General features: G+C 37.4%; 1 protein-coding gene across 1 annotated transcript in view; it reads right to left on the bottom strand.

The window, feature by feature from the left end:
- LOC150076878 (transcription initiation factor IIA subunit 1-like) overlaps positions 1-22428 on the bottom strand; it is a 130800-nt gene that overhangs the window by 42934 nt on the left and 65438 nt on the right. Inside the window, exon 4 of the mRNA XM_090386101.1 lies at positions 18263-18342. Within this exon, the coding sequence (XP_090242227.1) occupies positions 18263-18342 (80 nt within the window). The remainder of the gene's footprint in view (positions 1-18262; positions 18343-22428) is intronic.

Raw genomic sequence — 22428 nt, 5'->3', positions numbered from 1 at the left:
ACAAAGCTGAAACAAATGACAGTGTCACCCCCTGGTTATTTGGCACTTTTTCTCTTTACATTATACGTTTGTTTACTTAAGTAACAAACGCAAGGGAATAAAAATGTAGTATTTCATCAAAGGTATAATGAGTTTTATGAAATGAATAAATAAATATTACAAGCATAGTTCCATCTAATTTTTTTTTCATCTATGGACAGAATGAACATTACTACGGGCACTTGGAATACGCTGTTGTGTAGATGAACATTAAAAAAGAGTAAGGAATGTAAATTTGTGATTTCCACATTGGGTGGCTGCTCAGAAGCCCAATGTGGAAAACCTTAGGGAGAACCCTGATCACAAGTGCCATTTTAACAACCGGTTTGCCGAACTCAACAAAAAATTAGGTATCGGTTTTGCCGAACCTGTGCGAACCAGCTGAATCCCACCACTGGCTCGGAGACAGCATAGTTTTGTTAAGGGAAAGTCTTGTCTGACCAATTTGATTGGATACTATGATGTGGTCACAAATGAACTGGATGCAGGGAATAACTTTGATATCATATATTTGGATCTTACAAAGGCTTTTGATACTGTTGCACATGGAAGACTGCTGCACAAATTGGAGCAGTGTGGCATTGGAGGCAAATTGCTACTATGGATAAAGGGATGGTTGAGTGGGAGAAGACAGAGATTGGTAATTAATGGACATTGCTCTTTTTTTTTCTTTTTTTTAATGTGAACCCCAAACACGAGAGGTATTAGAACCTATAATACTTAGTACCGTGCTTGGGTTGGAGGTTAATAAGACAAAAGAAGATATTTGTTGACATTGGACTTGAACTTCTGTAGATTGTAATTTTCAGGAAATACGTATGAAGGAAGGTTGTTCCAGAAAAATGCAGTTGAATGAATAAATGAGGAAGATGAAAAGTTGGTTCTGTGGGTTTGAAGTTGGACAGTAAATGGATGTTGGCTGGTGGCGGCACGTGTTCAGACTGTTTTGAAAGAGAGAGCGGGAATTATAGAAGCCAGTTCAGAAGAACAGTGCCCATGGAAGTATCTGTAGAAGTGGCACGAAGCAGAAACAGTACGTCTATGAGAAAGCGAGTGGAGAGACTCTGTTAGAGATGAATCATTAATTAACCTAACTGCCTTCTTCTGAATGGAATCAAGAAGCCTGAGAGAGGTTATGGGGGCACCACCCCAGATGTAGGAACAATATTCCATGGTAGGGCGGATTTGCGATTTATACAGAGTGAGCAGCTGCTTGGAAGAAAAGTAACACCGAGAGTGAAAGAGAAAACCAAGTTTTTTAGATGCAGAGAAAGCAATATTTGCAATGTGCTTGTGCCAAGAGAGATTAGAAGTAAGGGTAATCCCCAAAAGAGATATATCATTTTGTCTAGAAATCGGAGTGTCACTAAAGATAAGCATAGGAGCAGAAGAATCCTTTTTGCGAGATATAAGACAAGACTGAGTTTTAGAAGGGTTGAAATCAACTAAGTTGTCTTTACCCCACTGGAGAATTACCTGAAGATCGGCATTTAAGGAATTGGTAGCAAATTTTCGAAAAATTGAAGCTGATTGAGCAGGACAAGGTGCTCAATCTAATAGGTGCTCCACTAATAACATTAGTCTTCATGGACTAATGTTATTAGTGGAGTCCCTCAGGGTTCAGTGTTGGGTTCATTGTTGTTTTCTGTATTTATAAGTGATATTGATGATGATGGTATATCAGGCTTAATCTCCAAGTTTGCAGACGATATGAAGGTTGGCAGGGTTGTTAAGGACACTAACTACAGTACGATGCTGCAGCAGGATCTAGAAAAGTTGAGCAGATGGGCTGAGAGGTGGCAAATGAAGTTTAACATTGACAAATGTAAAGTACTACATATGGGAAGCAGTAACCCCAGAGTAACGTATCACCTCTGTGATACTAACACTGACAGTGGTAGAGAATGAAACAGATCTGGGGGTAATTGTGCAGGCAGATATGAAGTTTTCTGAACAGTGCAGACGGTCTGCAAGAGTAGCTCATGGTGTCTTGTCAACGATATACAGGAATTTTTCTGGCAGGGATAAGGCAATGGTCAGGCCACACCTTCAGTACTGTACACAGGTCTGGAGGCTTCATTTTAAGAAGGATGTAGAGCTGTTGGAATGAGTACAGAGAAAGGCAAGAAAATTGGTGAACGGAACGAAGGGTTGCTCTTGCGAAGAAAGGTTGCAGTTTTGCAGATTACAGCCTCTGGAGACTAGGCACTTTTTTTTTTTTTTTTGATTTGGTAGTTGTTGGCGCATCGGCTTCTGTGGCCATATTGCACCTCCCAAGGTTTTTGCAGTACTTTGATCCAAGCCCGAGGCGGGAATCGAACCCGCGACCTTTGGGTTGCCGGGCAGGTACTTTACCCACTCGGCTAGCCCGGTCGGCTACTAGGCACCTGCAAGGTGATCTCTGATTGAGGTGTATAAAGCCTTGAATAGTTTGAGCAGGCTCAATGCTGATGGGATTCTTTCTCTTGTTCAGAATAATCACCTGAGAGAGCATAAATTCAAATTGAGGAAAGACAGTTGTAGGATAGATGTGCGGAAGTTCGCCTTTAGCCAGCGGGTAGTTGATTGGTGGAATAGACTTCCATCTTTTGTTGTGGAAGTTGATAGCCTAAATAAATTTAAGGCAGAGCTGGACAGGTATTTGGAATAAACAGAGGGGTGAAATGAGAGCTTTTCGGGTTTTTTTTTGGCTGATGCTGCATAAGCTTGTTTTCTTGCATCGTATGCCTCTACTAACGCTAATGCTAATAATAACCTCCTCCCTCCTAGCAAAATTTCTGTATATTATTGACAAGATTCCGCGATCTGCTCTGGCAGCGTGTCCGCACTGCTCTGAAAATTTCATATCAGACTGCACAATTATCCTCAGATCTTTTTCATTCTCCACTACCCTGAGGGTAGTACTACACAGTTGGTACATTTCTCTGGGTTTACTGCTATGCAGTACTTTGCATTTTTCAATTTAAACTTCAGTTGCCACTTCTCAGCCAGGCTGCCAAACTTTTCTAGATCCTGTTACTGTAGCACACTGCCATTAACAACCCCGCTAACCTTTGAATCATCTGCAAACATCAACATTAAGCCTGATATATATCAATATCATTGATAATATACAAAACAACAATGGGGCCCAACACCAAACTCTGGGGAACTACACTAATAAAATTAGTCCACGAAGAGCAGTCCATTGATTACCACTCTGTCTTCTCCCTCTCAACCATCCTTTTATCCATTATAGCAATTTGTTCTTAATGCTATACTGCTCCAATTTGTACAGTAGTCTTCCATGTGCAACAGTATTAAAAGCTTTCGTGAAATACAAGTATATGTTATCAAAATTATTTTTTGCATCCAGTTCCTTTGTGACCACATTATCGTATCCAATCGAATTGGTCAGACAAGGCTTTCTCTTTACAAATGCTTACAAACTTACAAACTATTAGAATGAGCAGAAGCCTGAAAAACAAGATGCATGGTATTTCAGAGACTGCTGGGAGCCATTGTGGTACAAGTAAACACATGGATTGTGTTAGGGTAGCTAAGAATAGAAACAGGTGCAGGTATACTTGCGTGTACACCAATGCTAGGAGTTTAGTAAATAAATTTAATGAATTTGAGGTATTGCTCAAAACATCGAAGGCAGATATTGTTGGGATATCAGAGACGTGGTGTCACACAGATATAAGGGATGCGGAACTGCAATTTGGGGAGTACAACGTCTACAGAAAGGATAGACAGGATAGGAAGGGGGGAGGTGTTATGCTATTAGTTAAGAAACACATAAAAACCAAGGAAGTGAAGCCAGTCGACATCGCTGGACAGTGCAGTGTGGAGTCAGTTTGGTGTGACATAAACATTGGGAGATCAAAATTGAGAGTAGGAGTGTGCTATAGGCCTAATGACTCTGATGAGTATAATAAGGAACTGTACAGGGAAATAGAATGGGCCAGTAAATCAGAGAGTCTTATAATGGGGGATTTTAATTTCCCAGATATTGACTGGAATTTGTGGGTTGGTCACTCACACACTAGCAAGGCTTTTGTGGATTTATTGGATGATTGTTTTCTACACCAGCATGTTCGGGAGGCAACTAGAGGGAGTAATACTCTTGATCTGATTATCAGTAGTGATTCTTCATGCATTAAGAATCTGCAGATAAATGAACCACTAGGTGGCAGTGATCACAGTGTGCTGAAGTGGGATTTACTCAAAGAGGTAACTACCATTAGGGGTAAAGGGAAGGGTTATTGCTTCCGTAAAGGCGACTACGATGGACTGAGACAGTATTTAAATTCTATACAGTGGGACCAACTGATGATGTTACCAACAGCAAATTCAAAATGGGAAGCATTCAAAGAACTTATCTTGGAAGCTACTAGGCTTTACATACCACCTAAGAAATATTGTTCAAGGTTTAGGCCAAAATGGATGTCAGATGAACTAATGAGGCATATGGCAGAGAAGAAAAATGCATGGGATACTTACAAATTAACACATGACACAGAAGCCTATGATAGATACAAGTTGATATGCAACCAAGTTACAAAGGAGGTTAGGCAGGCGAAGGCAGATTACGAGAAATCCTTGGCAAGAGATGCAAAGAAAAACAGCAAAGAGTTCTTTACTTATGTAAACTCTAGAAGGAAAGGGATGAATCAGATTGGTCCACTTGATATTGATGGGTCAAGTGTTGATGATCCTGCTCAGGTGGCTAACAAACTAAATGAATATTTTGCATCGACATTCACACATGAGGAGTTATTCAGCGAGGGGAATGCCAGAGGTGTATTCAACTCTAGCAGTAAGTTACAGAATCTTGAAATAACTGGGAGTAAAGTGGAGGAGAAACTGTTGAAGATAAACACAAGAAAGGCACCCGGGGTGGATGGGATCTATCCAGTTATATTAAAGGAGGCAGCAAAGGAAGTAAGCAAACCCTTAGCCATAATTATGAGAGCTTCCTTGGACTCAGGGGAGGTACCCATAGACTGGAAATGTGCAAATGTGACCCCAATTCACAAAGGAGGGTCAAAGGCTGACACAAGTAATTATAGACCTGTGAGCTTGACTTCTGTTCCAGGAAAATTAATGGAGGCACTGGTTAAAGACACACTGCAGGATCATTTAGACAAGACTTCAGTTATAGCTCAGACACAGCATGGTTTTGTTAAGGGGAAGTCTTGCCTGACCAACTTGATTGGATACTATGATGCAGTCACAAAAGAACTGGATGCAGGGAATAACTTTGATATTATATACTTGGATCTTAGAAAGGCTTTTGATACTGTTGCACATGGAAGACTGCTACACAAATTGGAGCAGTGTGACATTGGAGGCAAATTGCTGCTATGGATAAAGGGGTGGTTGAGGGGGAGAAGACAGAGAGTGGTAATCAATAGACACTGCTCATCGTGGACTGATGTTATTAGTGGAGTCCCTCAGGGCTCAGTGTTGGGTCCATTATTGTTTTCTGTATTTATAAATGATATTGATGATGGTATATCGGGATTAATGTCCAAGTTTGCAGACGATACAAAGGTTGGCAGGGTTGTCAAGGACACTACTGACACTATGCTTCTGCAACAGGATCTGGAAAGGTTGAGCAGATGGGCTGAGAGGTGGCAAATGAAGTTTAACATTGACAAATGTAAAGTACTACACATGGGAAACAGCAACCCCAGAGCAACGTATCAACTCTATGGTACAACACTGACAGTGGTAGAGAATGAAAGGGACTTGGGGGTGGTTGTGCAGGCAGATATGAAGTTCTCTGAGCAGTGCAGACGGGCTGCAAGAGTAGCTCATGGAGTATTGTCAATGATATACAGGAATTTTTCCAGCAGGGATAAGGAGGTGATTATTCCATTGTATAAGGCGATGGTCAGGCCACACCTAGAGTACTGTATACAGGTCTGGAGGCCTCATTTCAAGAAGGATGTAGAGCTGCTGGAACGAGTACAGAGAAGGGCAACAAGATTAGTGAATGGAACAAAGGGGTGCTCTTACGAAGAAAGGCTTAAGTTTTGCAAATTACAGTGTCTGGAGACTAGGCACCAGCGAGGTGATCTGATAGAGGTGTATAAAGCCTTGAATGGTTTAAGCATGCTCAATGCTGATGGGATTCTTCCTCTAGCTCAGAAAAATCACCTGAGAGGGCATAAATTCAAATTGAGGAAAGACAGATGTAGGATAGACGTGCGGAAATTTGCCTTTAGCCAGCGGGTGGTTGGTTGGTGGAACAGACTTCCATCCCTTGTGGTGGAGGTTGATAGCCTAAATAAGTTTAAGGCTCAGCTGGACAGGTATTTTGAACGAACAGAGGGGTGAAGTGGAAGTGGTTTTTTTTTTTTTTTTTTGGCTGATGCTGCATAAGCTTGCTTTCTTGCATCAAATGCCTCTACTAATGCTAATGCTAAATGCATGCCGTGTCTGAATTATTACTGCAGCCTTGTCTAGTATGATCCTGCAATGCTTCTTTAACCAGTGACTCCATTATTTTCCTTGGAACAGAGGTAAACTAACAGGTCTGTAGTTACTCGTGTCACTCTTTGATCCCCTTTGTGAATTTGGGATACATTTGCTCATCTACAGTCTGTGGGGGACTTCTCCTGAATCCAAGAATGCTTACACTGCTGCCTTCTTTAATATAACTGGATAGATCCCATCCACCCCAGGTGCCTTTCTTATGTTTAACTTCAACAATTTTTCTTCCACTTTCGTCCTTGTTATTACAAAATCATTTAGCTTCCTGTTAGAGCTTGATAAACTTCTGGTGTCCTCTTCCTTAAGAATTCCACATGTGAATGTAGATGTAAATACTCGGTGTGTCAGCAACCTGAGTTGGATCATCAACAGTCAAAGTATCAATATCAAGTGGATCAATATGATTCATCCCCTTCCTTTTAGAGTTCACATAAGTAAAGGCGCATCCGTAGCCAGGTGGGCAGGAGCAGCAGTGCGTAGCACAGGCTTCTTGATTAGACCGGGGTTCGAGCCCGTCACCACCAAATATGGAGGATGCGGAAAGGTCAGGGAATGACCACTGCATATCCCGCGGCCTTAGTTGCTAATGCTCCTAAAAATCAAATAACAAAGAACATAAGTAAAGAAGTTTTTGCTATTTTTCTTTGCATTCCTTTGCCAAAGATTTCTCATAATCTGTCTTCACTTGCCATACCTCCGTTGTGACTTGATTACAGACTAGCTTATATCTACCATAAGCTTTTGTGTTGCCTGATAATTCATATGTGTCCAATGCATTTTAATTCTCTGCCACAAGTCTCATTAGTTTGTCTGACATCCATTTAGGCCTAAACCTTGAATGTTTCCCATTTAGAATTTACCGTTGGTAACATCATCAGTTGGTCCCACTGAATAGAATTTAAAAACTGTGTGAGACCACTGAAGTTATCTTTTCAAAAGCAATAACTCTTCACTTTACCCCTAATGGTAGTTACATCTTTAAGTAAATCTCACATCAGTACACTGTGATCACTGCCACCTAGTTGTTCTTTTATCTGCAAAATTTTTAATGCATGAATAATCACTGCTGATAATCATATAAACAATATTACTCCTTCTGGTTGCCTCTCAAACGGGCTTCTGTAGAAAAAAAATCCACTAAAGCCTTGTTAGTGTGTGAATAACAAACCCACAAGTTCCAGTCAATATTTGGGAAGTTAAAATCCCCCATTATAAGACATTCTTATTTACTGGCCCACTGTATATTTCTCTATATACAATTGTTCATTATACATCATTAGGACTCCTACACTCTTTTTTCTTTCCCAGTGCTTATTCACACTAAACTGACTCAACATTACACTGTCCACCTATGTCAACTCGATGCATTTCCTTAGATTTTATATATTTCTTAACTAACAGCATAACCCCTCCTCCCTTTCTGTACACAATGTAGTCCCCAAATTCCAATTCTGCACTGCAATGAAATAATAGTAAGAAAGAGAAAAGCGAAAGGAAAAAAAAAAAAGAATATTTGTGCATTAGGGTTACTGATAGAAAGGCCAACCAAACAAGCATGTTGATTTATAGTTTTAAGGGCAGAGGAATGAAGATAGATGGAAGAGTGGAGAGAAGTGAAAGAATAACAAGAAAGATACAGGAGTGAAGAAAGGGAAAAGATTAGTTAAGAACTCATTAGGTGGTGAAAGAGAAAGATAATGGGGAAAGAGTAGTTATCAGGAGAGAGTAAGAAAAATATAAGGAAGATAAAGAGGAGTAGTGAGAAGAGATAGTGAGAATGGTAATTGTAATAAAACATCATAATAAAAAAAAAAAAAGTAATGCTAAATGATATAATATCTAAAGAAAAGTGAATATTATTATGCAGCAATATCAACATCTTTTTCAAGAACCAATCACTGAAATTAAACGAAAAATAACAATATCAAGCTTGTCTGCTTCTGATATTAAATATATGCGAATAAGGTACTAGTTAAAAACTTTGATTTTGAATTTTCATAAAAACTTTTAACTGAAAGTAGCAAAGGGGGGGAATTAATGCACTGGCATATATTTTATAATTGGTTCTACAGAAGACATGAAGGAACAGAAAAGTAACTCACCATAAATAAAAAACACCAAGATTGAGCTTGGTGAAAGTGGAGCTGGCTATGCAAAAGACAAAAGTAAAAGGTGCAAGTGAGGTCACTAAAGGAATGTAAACAAAGTGAAACTGGAATATATAGTAATCACATAGTGGCATCTAGTAGAACAACAAATGAGGGGTGGGTGAAGTGGTGAAAAGAGAAAATGCATTTAAAGAAATAAAAGTGCAAAAAGGAAAAACCAGATGTAAGTTTTCTAACAACTTTGGAGTTAAAGTAGTTCATACATCCAGCATACTTAGTGGACATTACTAACAAAGTAGCGATAAACAAAGGATGCAAAAACTTTGTAAAGGATAAAAAAAGGTATAGGAAGGGAATAGCAACCTACTAGGCATTTGAAACCTAATGGTTTCATGGGAAATAAGATGAAGAAATGAAGTACAGTTAAAAGTATGAGGAAATGAAGTAAAATATATTTGCTCATGCAAATCCCATTCCTAAAGGAAGACCTTGAACAGAATTCTGAGAGTATGAATCACATATTTAAGAAAATACAAAACTATGAAGATCAACTAAAATGTGAAAAGTGAGAACATAAAAGTAAACTAAAAAATAAACCGAAATAAAAAATGCCTACATAGTACAGTAAATCATCATACACAGTCATAAGCTATACCTTGTAAGCTATATACAGAATATACAGACTTGGAAAATTAGAAATAAACAAAACTCCAGGCAAGGAATGGTAATGAATAATTAATAATGTAATCTACAGTAGATCAAAATGGTCTGAGAGAAAATAATTTTATTAATATGATTTTGAAATATGATGATTGATTCAATAGTTGATTGGTTGGTTGGTTGGTTGGTTCAATATGATTTTGAAATATTTTTTTTTTTTTTTTTAATAATTAATAATATTAAGAGCTTTAAGAAAATGAAACCTCAAATGTGGTAAGGGTTGTGATAAACATTGCTAATGAGTTTCACGATAGAATATTCTCAAGTTAGAAACAGCCAAATTATAATTGTCGCAATCCTTAACACATTGGGAGAGGATATTAGCATGAACACTTTTAGAAATGTTATAAAACAAGTGAGAGAAATTGTTCACCTCAAAAGTAAAAGCATCGCACTTATTGTGTCCAATATCAGTATGATTATTGATGTACAGATAATTGGTAATTTGGTTACAAGAATTAGTCTTTTCTAGTGCAAGTTCTGTGGATGCATATGACCAAAATCTTGATAAAATTTGGATAATTGAGTACACACACAGATCATCTACACGTCTCCATTGATTACCCCTCTCTGTCTTCTCCCATTCAACCATTGTTTTATCCATAGCAGCAACTTGTCCTTAATGCCATACTGCTCCAATTTGTATAGTAGTCTTTCATGTGCAATAGTATCAAAAGCTTTCCTGAAAGCCAACTATATGATATCAAAATTAGTTTTTGTGACCACATCGTAGTTCCAACCAATTTGGCAAGACAAGACTTCCCCTTAACAAACCCATGCTGTGTCTGAAACTAGGCACTGAGTTGGCACCTAATTTCTTCACACTGTCTGCACCTAGCACACACAGATATCCTTGTTGGCTAGATCATGTCCTATTCCCAAAAGGTCTGCAAACATTTCACAACTTCCATCCGTGGGGCATTGGAGAATCAAGAAAGTAGGTTTCAACTCAGCATTCTGATGAGCATCTATGAGATTTTGAAGAGTAGGGTAGATACTCTCGAAGGAATTAAATGGGGGGGGGTCATCAAGCTCTCAGCTGTCCAGCTCAATGCCAGAGCTCACTCTTGTGCATCAGGCAACACAGCAGCAATCTTCAAGGCAGAATGCACTGGTCCTACAGAAACTAGTTATTGTCAGTGACTCTATTGCAGAGAGATGCAAAATATATTGTGCAAAAAGGATAGGTGGAATAGGACCAGAGTATTAGCATTAGTAGAGGCATACGATGCAAGAAAGCAAGCTTATGCAGCATCAATCAAAAAAAAAAAACAAAACAAAAAAAAAAAAACCCTCCCATTTCACTCCTCCTTTCATTCCAAATGCCTGTTCAGCTCAGCCTTAAATTTATTTAGGCTATCTTATTCACTCTCCACTTCCCTGAGTGTAGTACCACACAGTTGGTATGTTTCTCTTCGGTTGCTATCCATATGCAGTACTTTGCATTTGTCAATGTTAAACTTCAATTGCCAATTCTCAGCCCATTTGCCCAACTTGTCTAGATCCAGGTGGAGTAGCATACTCTCTTTACTGTCGTTAACAACCTTCCAACAAAAGATGGAAGTCTGTTCCACCAATCACTACCCGCTGGCTAAAGGCAAATTTCCGCACATCTATTCTACAACTATCTTTCTTCAATTTGAATCTGTGCCACCTCAGGTTCTTAATCTGAACAAGAGGATTAAGCTCAACCCATTCAAGGCCCTATACACCTCAATCAGATCACCTCACAGGTGCCTACTCTCCAGGCACTGCAATTTGCAGAACTTAAGCCTTTCTTGGTAAGAGCACCCCCCCCTCCCTTTTTCCCCTCACCAATCTTGTTTCTCTTCTTTGTACTCGTTCTAGCAACTCGACATCCTTCCTAAAATGAGGCCTCCAGACCTGTACACAGTATTGATCATTGCCTAGTATAAAGGGATAATCACCTCCCTGTCTCTGCTAGCAAAATTTCTATATATTGTTGACAAGACTCCATGACCTGCCCTGGCAGCCCATCTACAGCCCAGCTCAGCAAACTTCATATTTGACTGCACAATTACCCCCAGGTCTTTTTCACTCTCCACTTCCCTGAGTGTGGTACCACACAGTTGGTAAGTTTCTCTTCAGTTGCTATCCATATGCAGTACTTTGCATTTGTCAATGTTAAACTTCAATTGCCAATTCTCAGCCCATTTGCCCAACTTGTCTAGATCCAGGTGGAGTAGCATACTCTCTTTACTGTCATTAACAACCTTTCCAACCTTTGTATCATCTGCAAACTTGGATATAATACCTGATATACCCTCATCAATATCATTGATAAATATACAAAACAACAATGGGCCAACACCAAACCCTGGGGAACTCCACTAATAACATTTGTCCACAAAGAGCAGTGTCCATTGATTACCACTCTCTGTCGTCTTCCATTCAACCATCCCTTTATCCATTGTAGCAACTTATCCTTAATGCCAAACTTCTCCAATTTGTACAGCAGTCTTCCATGTGCAACAGTATTAAAAGCTTTCCGGAAATCCAAGTATATGATATCAAAATTATTTTTGCAATTCGGTTCCTTTGTAACCACATCTTAGTATCCAATCAAATTGGTCAGATAAGACTTCCCTTTAACAAACCCATGCTGTGTCTTAACTATTACTGCAGTCTAGATGATCCTGCGACACTTCTTTAACCATTGATTCCATTATTTTTCCTGGAACACAAGTTAAACTAACAGGTCTATAGTTACCTGTGTCACCTTTTGAATCCCCTTTGTGAATTGGTGATACATTTGCACAACTCCAGTCTATGGGGACCTCCCCTGAGTCCAAGGAAGCTCTCATAATTATGGCTAAGAGTTTGCTTACTTCCTTAGCTGCTTCCCTTAATATAACTGGATAGATCCTGTCTACTCCAGGTGTCTTTTTTATGTTATGTTTTATATATTTTTGCCATTGGCAAGAGTTAATGATGTAGAGCACATATCTTTTAAGGGCACAAAATGTCATATTGTTGTACATATTGGTACTAACAACATTAAGAGTAGGAGATCTGGAGATTTACTTAACAAGTGCAGGTCAATGTTGAAAAAAAGTTGCGAGTTAGGGTTAAATTTGAAAGTGTCTGCAATTCTGCCCAGACACGATAGGAGGAAGTATACGATGGAGCCTTGTCGATCAATTCGGCCTTGAGAGATGGTGTGAGGCTCATGGGGTAGAATTTTTTACTTCTTAACAGGAGAGATAGCTTCTACAGGGGTGGGAATACAATTAAAAAAAAAGGGTGCAAGAATATTTGGTATTGATATTGAGACAGTGTTAGGTTGGTCGGAAAACTGCTAGCTTGGCGGGATTTCAGACTAAAAAGATTAACAGTAGCCGCAGGCAGAGGTGAAAGTGATTGTTGCACTGCTTCTATTAGAATGGGCAACAGCCTGAAAAGCAAAATGCTGGGGATTTCAAGGACTGCTGGGAGTTGTCAGGGAACAAGTAAATACATGGGCTGTATTGGGGTAACTAAAAGTAAGAACAGGTGCTTGTATACTTACATCTACACCAATGCTAGGTGTACAGTAAATGACTTTGATGTGCTGATCAGGACATCAAAGGTGGATATTGTTGGGATATCAGAGATATGGTGTCACACTAATCTGCATCCCTTTCCCCATTATCTTTCGCTTTCACCACCTAATGAGTTCTTAACTAATTTTTTCCCTTTCTTAACTCCTCTATCTTTCTTGTTACTCTTTCTCATGGTTGTTGGGTTGGCCTTTCTATCAGTAACCCTAATCCACAAATATTTTTTTTTCCCTTTCTCTTTCTTACTATTATTTCATTGTCTTCTAATATAAAGTTTACATTATTATAGATATATATATATTTTATTATTATTATTTTTTTTTTTATTGTACAAGGCAGTCCCAGCCAATTTTTCGAAAACTCCACCAAATATTTACAGTATTTTACTGATGATATCATACAGATAGAGATTAACAGTATCATTCATTAGAACAGGATAAAAGTTCCCAAACTTTTATATCTTGTGCCCTCTTAACACATTCATAAATTTCACCCCTTTCCAGAGTGAAAAATAAACAGATTTGATATAAAATTTAGCTATGAGTACACATTTTTATAAATTAATATGTACTTTAATACATTTAATCTCAAAGATTGAAATAAAATATGCTTCATATGTGGATTAGTACATGTTTGGTCCACATTTGGTTAAGAAGTGTTCCATAAAAATCACATTTGCCCTACCCAAAACACAAAGTGCATCCCCAGGAGGGAATGTGCCTCACAATTTGGGAACCTCTGTGCTAAATAAAAAGATTCCTTTTGTTATGGTCCCAATTTGCTCTATTTATTTTATTTTTATTTTTTTTAAGCAATAATCAGAATTATCATTGTGCCATACCACGTGGAGAAAGGGGAACTACTGGAATTGGGCATGTAATACTAAATTCTTTTATCATATTTTATTCAAGTGAACACTTGAAGAAAATGCTGCTTTTTGGATTTCTGATTCTTTTCTTAGTTGTATTTCCAATATAGAGTGCATACGGTGTTTTAGGTAATGAATTTCAGATAAGATGATGAAACCAGTTTTTTGTTGGTTTTTTTTTATTCTTGAACCAACCACTCACATATATTCACACTTTTCTATTTGTAAATAAATAAATATATTTCAGTGCTGGGCTCGTTTTTTTTTTTTTTTTTTTTGACTGATGCTATATAAGCTTGCTTTCTTGCATCATATGCGTTTACTAATGCTAATTTTATGCACTAATTCACTGTACCGTATTTTTTGTAGGAACTAATTTTGTTCAAACAAGATTTATAAAGCACAAACAAGTTGTCCAGGACAAGGAAATATTTTTGCTATAGTGAAATTTTCATTAAAATAATATTTGTTAATAGGATTTTACTGTACATGTAAGGAAAGTGAAATTGGATCTTCAGTGATCATAGATTCGTTGAAGGTCAGTCTTGTCTGACCAATTTGATTGGATACTGTGATACAGTGACCAAGGAACTGGACACAAAAAAAAATATCATATACCTAGATTTCAGAAAAGCTTTTGATACTGGCTTTTCAAAGTACCAATGGACCAATGTAATTTCTTGGACCAATGTAATTATAGAGTCCCCAAGGTTCAGTGCTGGGCCCATTGTTGTTTTCTACATTTATTAATGAAGGCATATCAGGCTTAATGTCCAAGTGTGCAGATAATATGACGGTTGGCAGGTACGTTACTACAAACATGATCTAGAAAAATTACACAGATGGGCTGAGAAGTGGCGACTGAAGAACACTGACAAATATAAAATACTGCACATGGGTAGTAGTAATCCCAGAATAATATATCACCTGTGTAGTACCACATCATTATTATTACTAACCTACACTACTTGTACAATGCGCTACCTGAGCAACAGCTCATCCACACTTAAATCTTTAATCTATAATTTCATCCTTAATTGATCCTTTGTCATACCTCCCATTTTCTAATTCTTTCATTTTTTTCCCTTTTCTCTTTCGTTCTTTTTTTTTTTTTTTTCTCTTTCCCTTTTTTTTCCTCTCCTTTCCCTTTTTTCCCTTTCTTTCTTCCCCCCCCCCTTTTTTTACAAACTGTAAACTCACATAAAACTTTAAACTTTCAACTCAACAATTGCTAATATAAATAAAAACTCATCAGTGAGTGCAAAAATAACTTGAATAAATATAAATAGCTTAAAATATAAATAAAATAACTTGAATAAATATAAATAAAGATAAAATAGCAAAAAAAAAAAAAAAAAAAACACCTACACTCAGGATAGTGGGGAATGAAAAAGATGTAATTTTGTATGACAGAGGTTCCCAAACTGTAGGCCACGGTGCCCTGGGGAGTTGCAGCGAACTCATGGGGGCACTACGGGATATTTAAATTCGAGGGAAACAATGAATACTCTACATCTGTCAGACTCAGACACTGCGCGAACTACTAGTTATTACTTAAGTTGTTTGGACCTAAATACTTAATAAACGGAACTGTTAGATATTTCTTTCTAGGGTTGCCGTGAAAAAATTACTGAAACACTAAGGGCACCGTGAACCGAGAAAGTTTGGGAACCTCTGGTGTATGAACTTCTCTGATCAGTGCAAAAAGGCTGTGAGGACAGCTCAGGGGGTTTTGTCTATGATATACAGGAATTTTGCCAGCAGGAATAAGGAGATATTTATCCCATTATAGATTTGACCATGGTTCTGTTAGAATGCAGAGAAGAATAACGAAATTGGTGAGAACAACAAAGGGCACTCTTACCAGGAAAGAGTTCAGTTCTGCAAATTGCAGCATCAGGAGAGTAGACACCTGCAAGGAGGTGTGAGTGTATAAGGTTCTGAATGGATTGAGTAAGTCAATGGCATCCATCCTCTTGCTTTTACTATGCACATGAAAAGGCATAAATTCAAATTGAGGAAAGATAGTTTCAGGATCATCAGCCATTTTCAATCCACTGCAGGATGAAGGCCTCTCCAGCAACTTTCCAGTTCCTTCTGTTTTGAGCACTGGCCATCCATTTACTACTCACAAACTCATGAATTTCATCTATCCATCTCCGCCTTTGTCTTCCAGGTTTTCTTCTAGCTCCTCTTGGGTACCATTCTGTTATTTTCTTAGTCCATCTGTCAGCATGTCTTTGAGCTATGTGTCCTGCCCAAGACCATTTTAGTTCTTTAGTTTTGATAAGAATGTCCTTTACTTTGCTGCCTAATCCATGTGTTTCTCTTGTTATCTAACAGACTGATTCCCAATATAATTCGTTTCCTTCTTCGCTGTGTAGTTCTCAGCTTCTCTTCCATTCTTTTGGTGAGTGTCCAAGTTTCACTTCCATAAGTCATGGTGGGGAGTATACATTGGTTCATTATTTTACATTTCAGACAAAGTGGGATATTGCTCTTCAGTATGTGACTATATTTCCTGAATGCCATCCATCCAAAATTTATTCTTCTCTTGACTTCCAGCCATTTATCATTATTACAGCTAATAACTTGTCCCAGATAAATATATGACTCTGCCTTTTCAATTACTGCTCCTTCAATCATTATTTCCCTTTCTGTGGCATACTTGTTCATCATTACTTTTGTTTTAGCCATATTCATCTTTAGTCCAAAATTCTTACTAACTGTGCATAACTGATTAAGATTTTCCTCTAATTCTTTGGGATCATGGCTTATGACCACAATGTCATCTGCAAATCGTAAATGGTTTAGATACTCTCCGTTCACATTGACTCCTTTCTGCGACCACTCTAATCTTCTGAAAGCTTCCTCAAGGGCAGCAGTAAACAGCTTCGGAGATATTGTGTCTCCTTGTCGAACTCCTTTCTCGATTTTAAATTTCCTACTGTCTTTGTCTAGTCTAATAAAGGAGGTAGCACTCTCATATATTTTCTTCAAAATCATAATATATGGGGTATCTATGCCTTGTCTTTCCAGTGCCCGAAACATTGCCTTATGCTGTATGGAGTCAAATGCCTTTTCATAATCCACAAATGCCAGGCATAATGGTGTTTTATATTCATTTGCTTTCCCCATTAGCTGTGATATTACGTGAAGGTGATCCACAGTTGAGAATCCTGTCCTAAAGCCAGCTTGCTCTTTCGGTTGATTCTCATCAAGTATTCTTTCTAATCTGTTAGTAATGACCCTTGTGAACAACTTGTAGATGTTGGATAACAAGCTAATTGGTCTATAATTTCCAATTTCTGATTTATCTCCTTCCTTATGCAGCAAAACTATGATTGCATTATTCCAATGCTTAGGCGTCACACCTTTTCAAATGCACTTTGTGAAGAGCCTTGCCAGTTTTTGTGTTATGTCTCTTCCTCCCAATTTTAACAACTCTACAGTAACTTCATCTTCCCCCGGGGCTTTCTGATTCTTCATTTTCTTCAATGCATGTTCTACCTCATCGGAAGAATATCGGGTATGTCGTATGTGTTTCAGGATAGATGTGTGCAAATTTGTCTTCGGCCAGCAGGTAGTGGATTGTTGGAACAAACTTCAATTTGGTGTTGTAGAAGTAGGCAGTGTGAATAAATTCAAGGAAGAAAGAACTAAACGAATCATTAGAGGGAATGGAAGTGTTTTTTGGGGGGGGGGAGTGATGCTGTATAAGCTTGCTTTCTTGTATCATTTCCCACTACTAATAGTAACAGGAAGACAGAAATTAAAAATTCAACATCCACTTTGTGAAAATACACATTCTCCACATCAGATCATTAAGATTAGTGACATTGAAATTAAAAATTTAAAAACTACAAGCTTTTGTAGTTTTTAAATTTACCAGAACAAAATGTAATATTGTCCTTGGCTGGTAAGAGATGCTAATGAAATTAAAGAAGAAAACAGTGATTACATGAGTTTGTGAAAGGACTTGTGGGGGCTGGGGAATTAAGATTCAGGTTCTGTTTCTGATAATTTAGTAATAAATATTAAGAATGTCAGGATGACTTTTAAATTAAGATTTGCAAGGTTAACTTGTTCAAATGCAGTATGAAACTACTTATATGGTGACAGCTCTCTCGCTCTCTCTCTCGCTCTGTGTGTGTGTGTGTGTGTGTGTGTGTGTGTGTGTGTGTGTGTGTGTGTGTGTGTGTGTGTGTGTGTGTGTGTGTGTGTGTGTGTGAAGAGTTACTGTTAAAACTTTCATGATGAAAATTAAATGTGAACAGTTCATTTAATAAATTAGTTCTTATTTCATTTTTATTATCAGAATGCATTCAGTATATGAATAATATGTTTTAAACTACATTATGTTAGAGACATTAGTTAATATGCTCCAGTAATTTTCAAAGGAAAGAAAAAATGCATTTCTATTATGTAATTATTATCACTATCCCATCAAGAAAAAAAAATTCAATAAACACAAAATATCTTACCCCAGTTGTAGTAGTAGCATATTGTAATACTCCTTGTTGGACCAGATTTCCTGCCGGCATAGTTATTTGGTGAGTTATTGCTATAAGAAAATAAACATATTTTTACATCAGTTATTTTAATTTCGATCAATAAGTTAAATTCTCTTTTCAATTGATCGTAATTCATAAAGTTAGGAGTTTTTTTAGTTTACTTTTGCCTTTCTAGTTAATGATATACACTTAACAATAAATAGCACTTATTTTAATTGACACTAAACCATCTAGGAGGAGGGCCTGCATTTTACCATTTCCATAAACTTCTTGATTTTTAATATGTGGTGGCATGGTATCCTATTGGGAAATGTTTTTATACCAATTTTACCCATTCAGAAACAAAGTTTTTATTAAATTTTTCAGAAAATTATGTACAGAGGGTTAGTGCTGTCCAATGCATTTTCAAATGCCAAAAAGCAGAGTTTTTTCATAAAACTTGGACTTTTGCTTTGCTCCAATTCATCTTGTACTCGCTACTTCGTAAAGAATGGCCAAATATTGCTATTTTAGTTGGGTATTTCAAATGAAAAGTTTTACATATAAAATCATTAAGCACTTTATAACCATAAGTATTTTACTAGCAAATGAAAAATTAAATAGTAAATATTCACGTGTCTGCATTACAAGATCCTAATAATGAGGTGCATCAATACCGTATTCTATCACTTATGGTTATGGAGGGAACAACAAATACATGAGTATATATAACAAATTTTCCAAAAAGTCCTGTTCATCCATATTTCTTAATATTTCTTCATAAATTTGGGTATGGTGAGCTCAAATGCGACCTTAGTCTTTGTTTAACATCAATGGTTACCTAAGAAATAAAAGAAAAGTAAATATACTTTTCTTACTAAAGCATTTTAAGGGCATTATGCCCTTAAAATGCTTTAGAAAGAATGCTTTAGAAAATTTTCTTACTAAAGCATTTTAAGGGCATTATGCCCTTAAAATGCTTTAGTAAGAAATTTTCTGTGGATACTACCACCTGCATCACTGGGGTATCTACCCACCCACCGAAGAAGGGCCAAATAGCCCTGAAACGGTGCTGTCTGGGTGGTGGTGGTGGTGGTGGTGGTGGTGGTGGTGGTGGTAGTAGTAGTAGTATCCACAGAGAATAAGTAACAATAGTCTTCTCCATTGGTGAAGTGCTGCTTATTCGAAGTAGTGCAATAGCATGGCAATTTGTAAAGGTATTCACAATATGAGATACAATTAAAACAATGCTGTTTCTAACTATTTTTAGTTTTTAGAGGTTTGCTGCATACTAATATGCTGCCTTTGCACAAACTTGTATATTGTCATATACTTTTCTTTTATTTATATTTTAAAAAAGTAAAAGAAAAGTAAGTAAAAATAAAGTAAATTTATTAACAATGTTTGAATTCTGTACACAACAGAATATTAATCTTTGCTAGAAATAAACAAGTTAAAAAAATCAAATTAAAAAGAAGACACCCTTCAGATTAATCAAAACATTTCCTTAAAAAACTACATTTGTCTTTTGTGGTCTTCCACATTGCCTATATGAGGAGGGGTTTGAAAAAAAGATTTGTATTCAACTAGAAGTAGTAATGATAGCGGTTGTAACAAACACACTGTAATACACTTTTTTAACATTGTCACTAGGCAAAATGACACATTTTTCTCACCTCCCAATATACTTCTGGAGGTTAGTTTTGTAGGTCCTCCAAACTGTCCTTCAAACCAAAACCTGGCAGCAGAAACCTCATCAACAGCAGCAAAGTGTTTTCTATGAAGAAAGGACTTCAGGACAGGAAAGAGGAAGAAATCCAAGGTGCAAGGTCAGGGGAATAAGCAGGATGTGACAATATTTCAGTTTTTCCTAGCACGTGACAACATTTCATGTGCACACTGTGCCCCTTTCTTCTGGTAAGTGATTAAACATCTGGGAACCAATTTAGCAGACACTACTCATATCCAACTGTTGATGTTCTTCACAGACCCTACACTTGTTTGTCGCTCTGCAGCAAGTTCTTTGATGCTAATACGACAATCATCCAGAATTAATGCCTCAATTTTTACAATACTCTTCTGTTACAGCAGTTGCTGGGTGTTCTTGGATTTCTTCATGCACTAGGTTCATTCACATTTGAATTGTTTATACTAATGCACAACAACATTGTAACCTGGGAAGTCTTCTCCATAAACAGCAACCATTTCTTCATGGATTCTTTTGGGTGTTTTCTCTTGCAGAAAGAGGAACCAAATCACTGATCTATATTCCACTTTATCCATTGTGACACTTCACTTAATTCAGGACTGCAAAGAAAAAAATTGTCAGATCAAAACAAAAATTTGTATGGTTGCTATACAGATTACGGTATCAGACAAACAAAAAAAAAAAAAAAAAAAAAATATATATATATATATATCATCTTTCTATCCCAACTACTTCTCAGTGAATATAAACCTTTTTTGATCTCCCTCACATGTCCTATGGAATCTCTCCCTATTCAACTAGCATCACTCAGATTTAGAGTAAAAAAAATCCAGGTGAGAGTGCAACTATATCTTGATGGTCATTCTGCTTCCCATTTTTCCATAATTTCAATCAAAGCCATTCATTACAATGTGAAAGAATTGACAGGCATTTTGCTCAGCCAACAGTATTTTGTCTTCCAGTTCTTGTGAAATCAGTTTGACTAACCATTACTTACGTCACCTTTTGCATCAGACAATTTTGAAAACAGTTTGTTACATGCTTTGAGGCATCACCATCAGGATCCAGTGCTTTAAAAATTGTTTGACTATTCCCAGCTTGACGTGAAGTGGTAGAAGCAAGATTGTTTCTTGGAACAAAGGGATTGTTTACTACATTTTGTGCATCTAGTTACCACTCAATTCTGGCAAATCATTCTCTTCTCTTGTAGGGCTGATCTACTGCCCCATAGGCAGAAAAAGCAAGGGAACTTAATGAAACCACCTTGAAAACCCAGAAGAAATTCCAGCTTATTGAAGTCCCCCCCCACACACACATCCCATTTATAGTCATATTTGATATCTAATGCATGCTTCACACTTCTGTAGTATTCTTTAATATGAACAGAGTGCAGAACAGGAATCAATAGGCGTATATATTTCCATTTTCGAGCAACACATCTTTCAAACATTTACTCAAACTTCTAGTGTGAATAATAATAATTTCTTCATATATATATAAAAAAACCAGTCAAATTAAAGCAACAGCACAGGGATTCTCAACAGTGTAAAAAAAGTACATAAATGATATCTTTTTCTGCAAGAAGTCTTGCAGCTGGGATCCAGTAGGCTGCCCTCTTTAAGGTATCAGGAACTCTGCATTGGATTTGGTTAGAGCAAGTCCCTCACTAAGCCATCCAATTCTTGCTGATTAGGAAAAGGTGGATTTACTTGAATAGATCTCTGAGGTGTAATATGAGTTATTCTATTCTAAAAATTTATCATCCATTTCTGAAGACATTCTCTGGATGGCAGGTCTACATTGTTGTGTGGCACTGAATCAATAGATGACATTACTTTAGGCTTTTTAAACTGATTGCATTCATCATAAAAAAGTAGCAGCAGAGGATGCCCCCAAGTCATGAAGATAACTTGGGGACACCATCCCTCTAACAATGACCTGCAACTACCGTAGCAAAAATGCACTTGTCTTGATCACCCGTATGCATTCCAAAATGGGCTAAAGGTGCACTGGAAAATTTGGTGCCACCAACAATGTTATGCTTCACTTGCTTTGGATCTATATTATATCCACAAACAGCAGCATGAGTGTGGGACTAATTTGCACTTTCATCTGGCAGCCACAGTACACTTAAAAAAAAAAAAAAAAAACTTTATAATACAATACAAGCTCTTATATATCACAGTACACAAACATATTCCCCTATCATTAAATATACAGACACCTGCATACTGAAATGTTTAGTATTTATGACAGTCTCTAATTTCTGTGGAATGCTATCCAACCAGTTTTTTTTTTGCAAATGACCTCTGATATATTCCACAATTTGGCTTTCAAAGCAGTGACCAGTTCAGCTGTTTTTTGGGGAGTCTCTCATAACATGCATCCCTAAGTCACCAAGGAGACTAGGCAAGCGAAGGCAGATTACGAGAAATCTTTGGCAAAGGAT

The sequence above is a fragment of the Mastigoproctus giganteus genome, chromosome 12 (genome assembly GCF_048544385.1).
Source record: "Mastigoproctus giganteus isolate SK-2022 chromosome 12, ASM4854438v1, whole genome shotgun sequence".
NCBI classification, from domain to species: domain Eukaryota; kingdom Metazoa; phylum Arthropoda; class Arachnida; order Uropygi; family Thelyphonidae; genus Mastigoproctus; species Mastigoproctus giganteus.
This window is presented reverse-complemented; position numbering and strand designations above follow the sequence as displayed.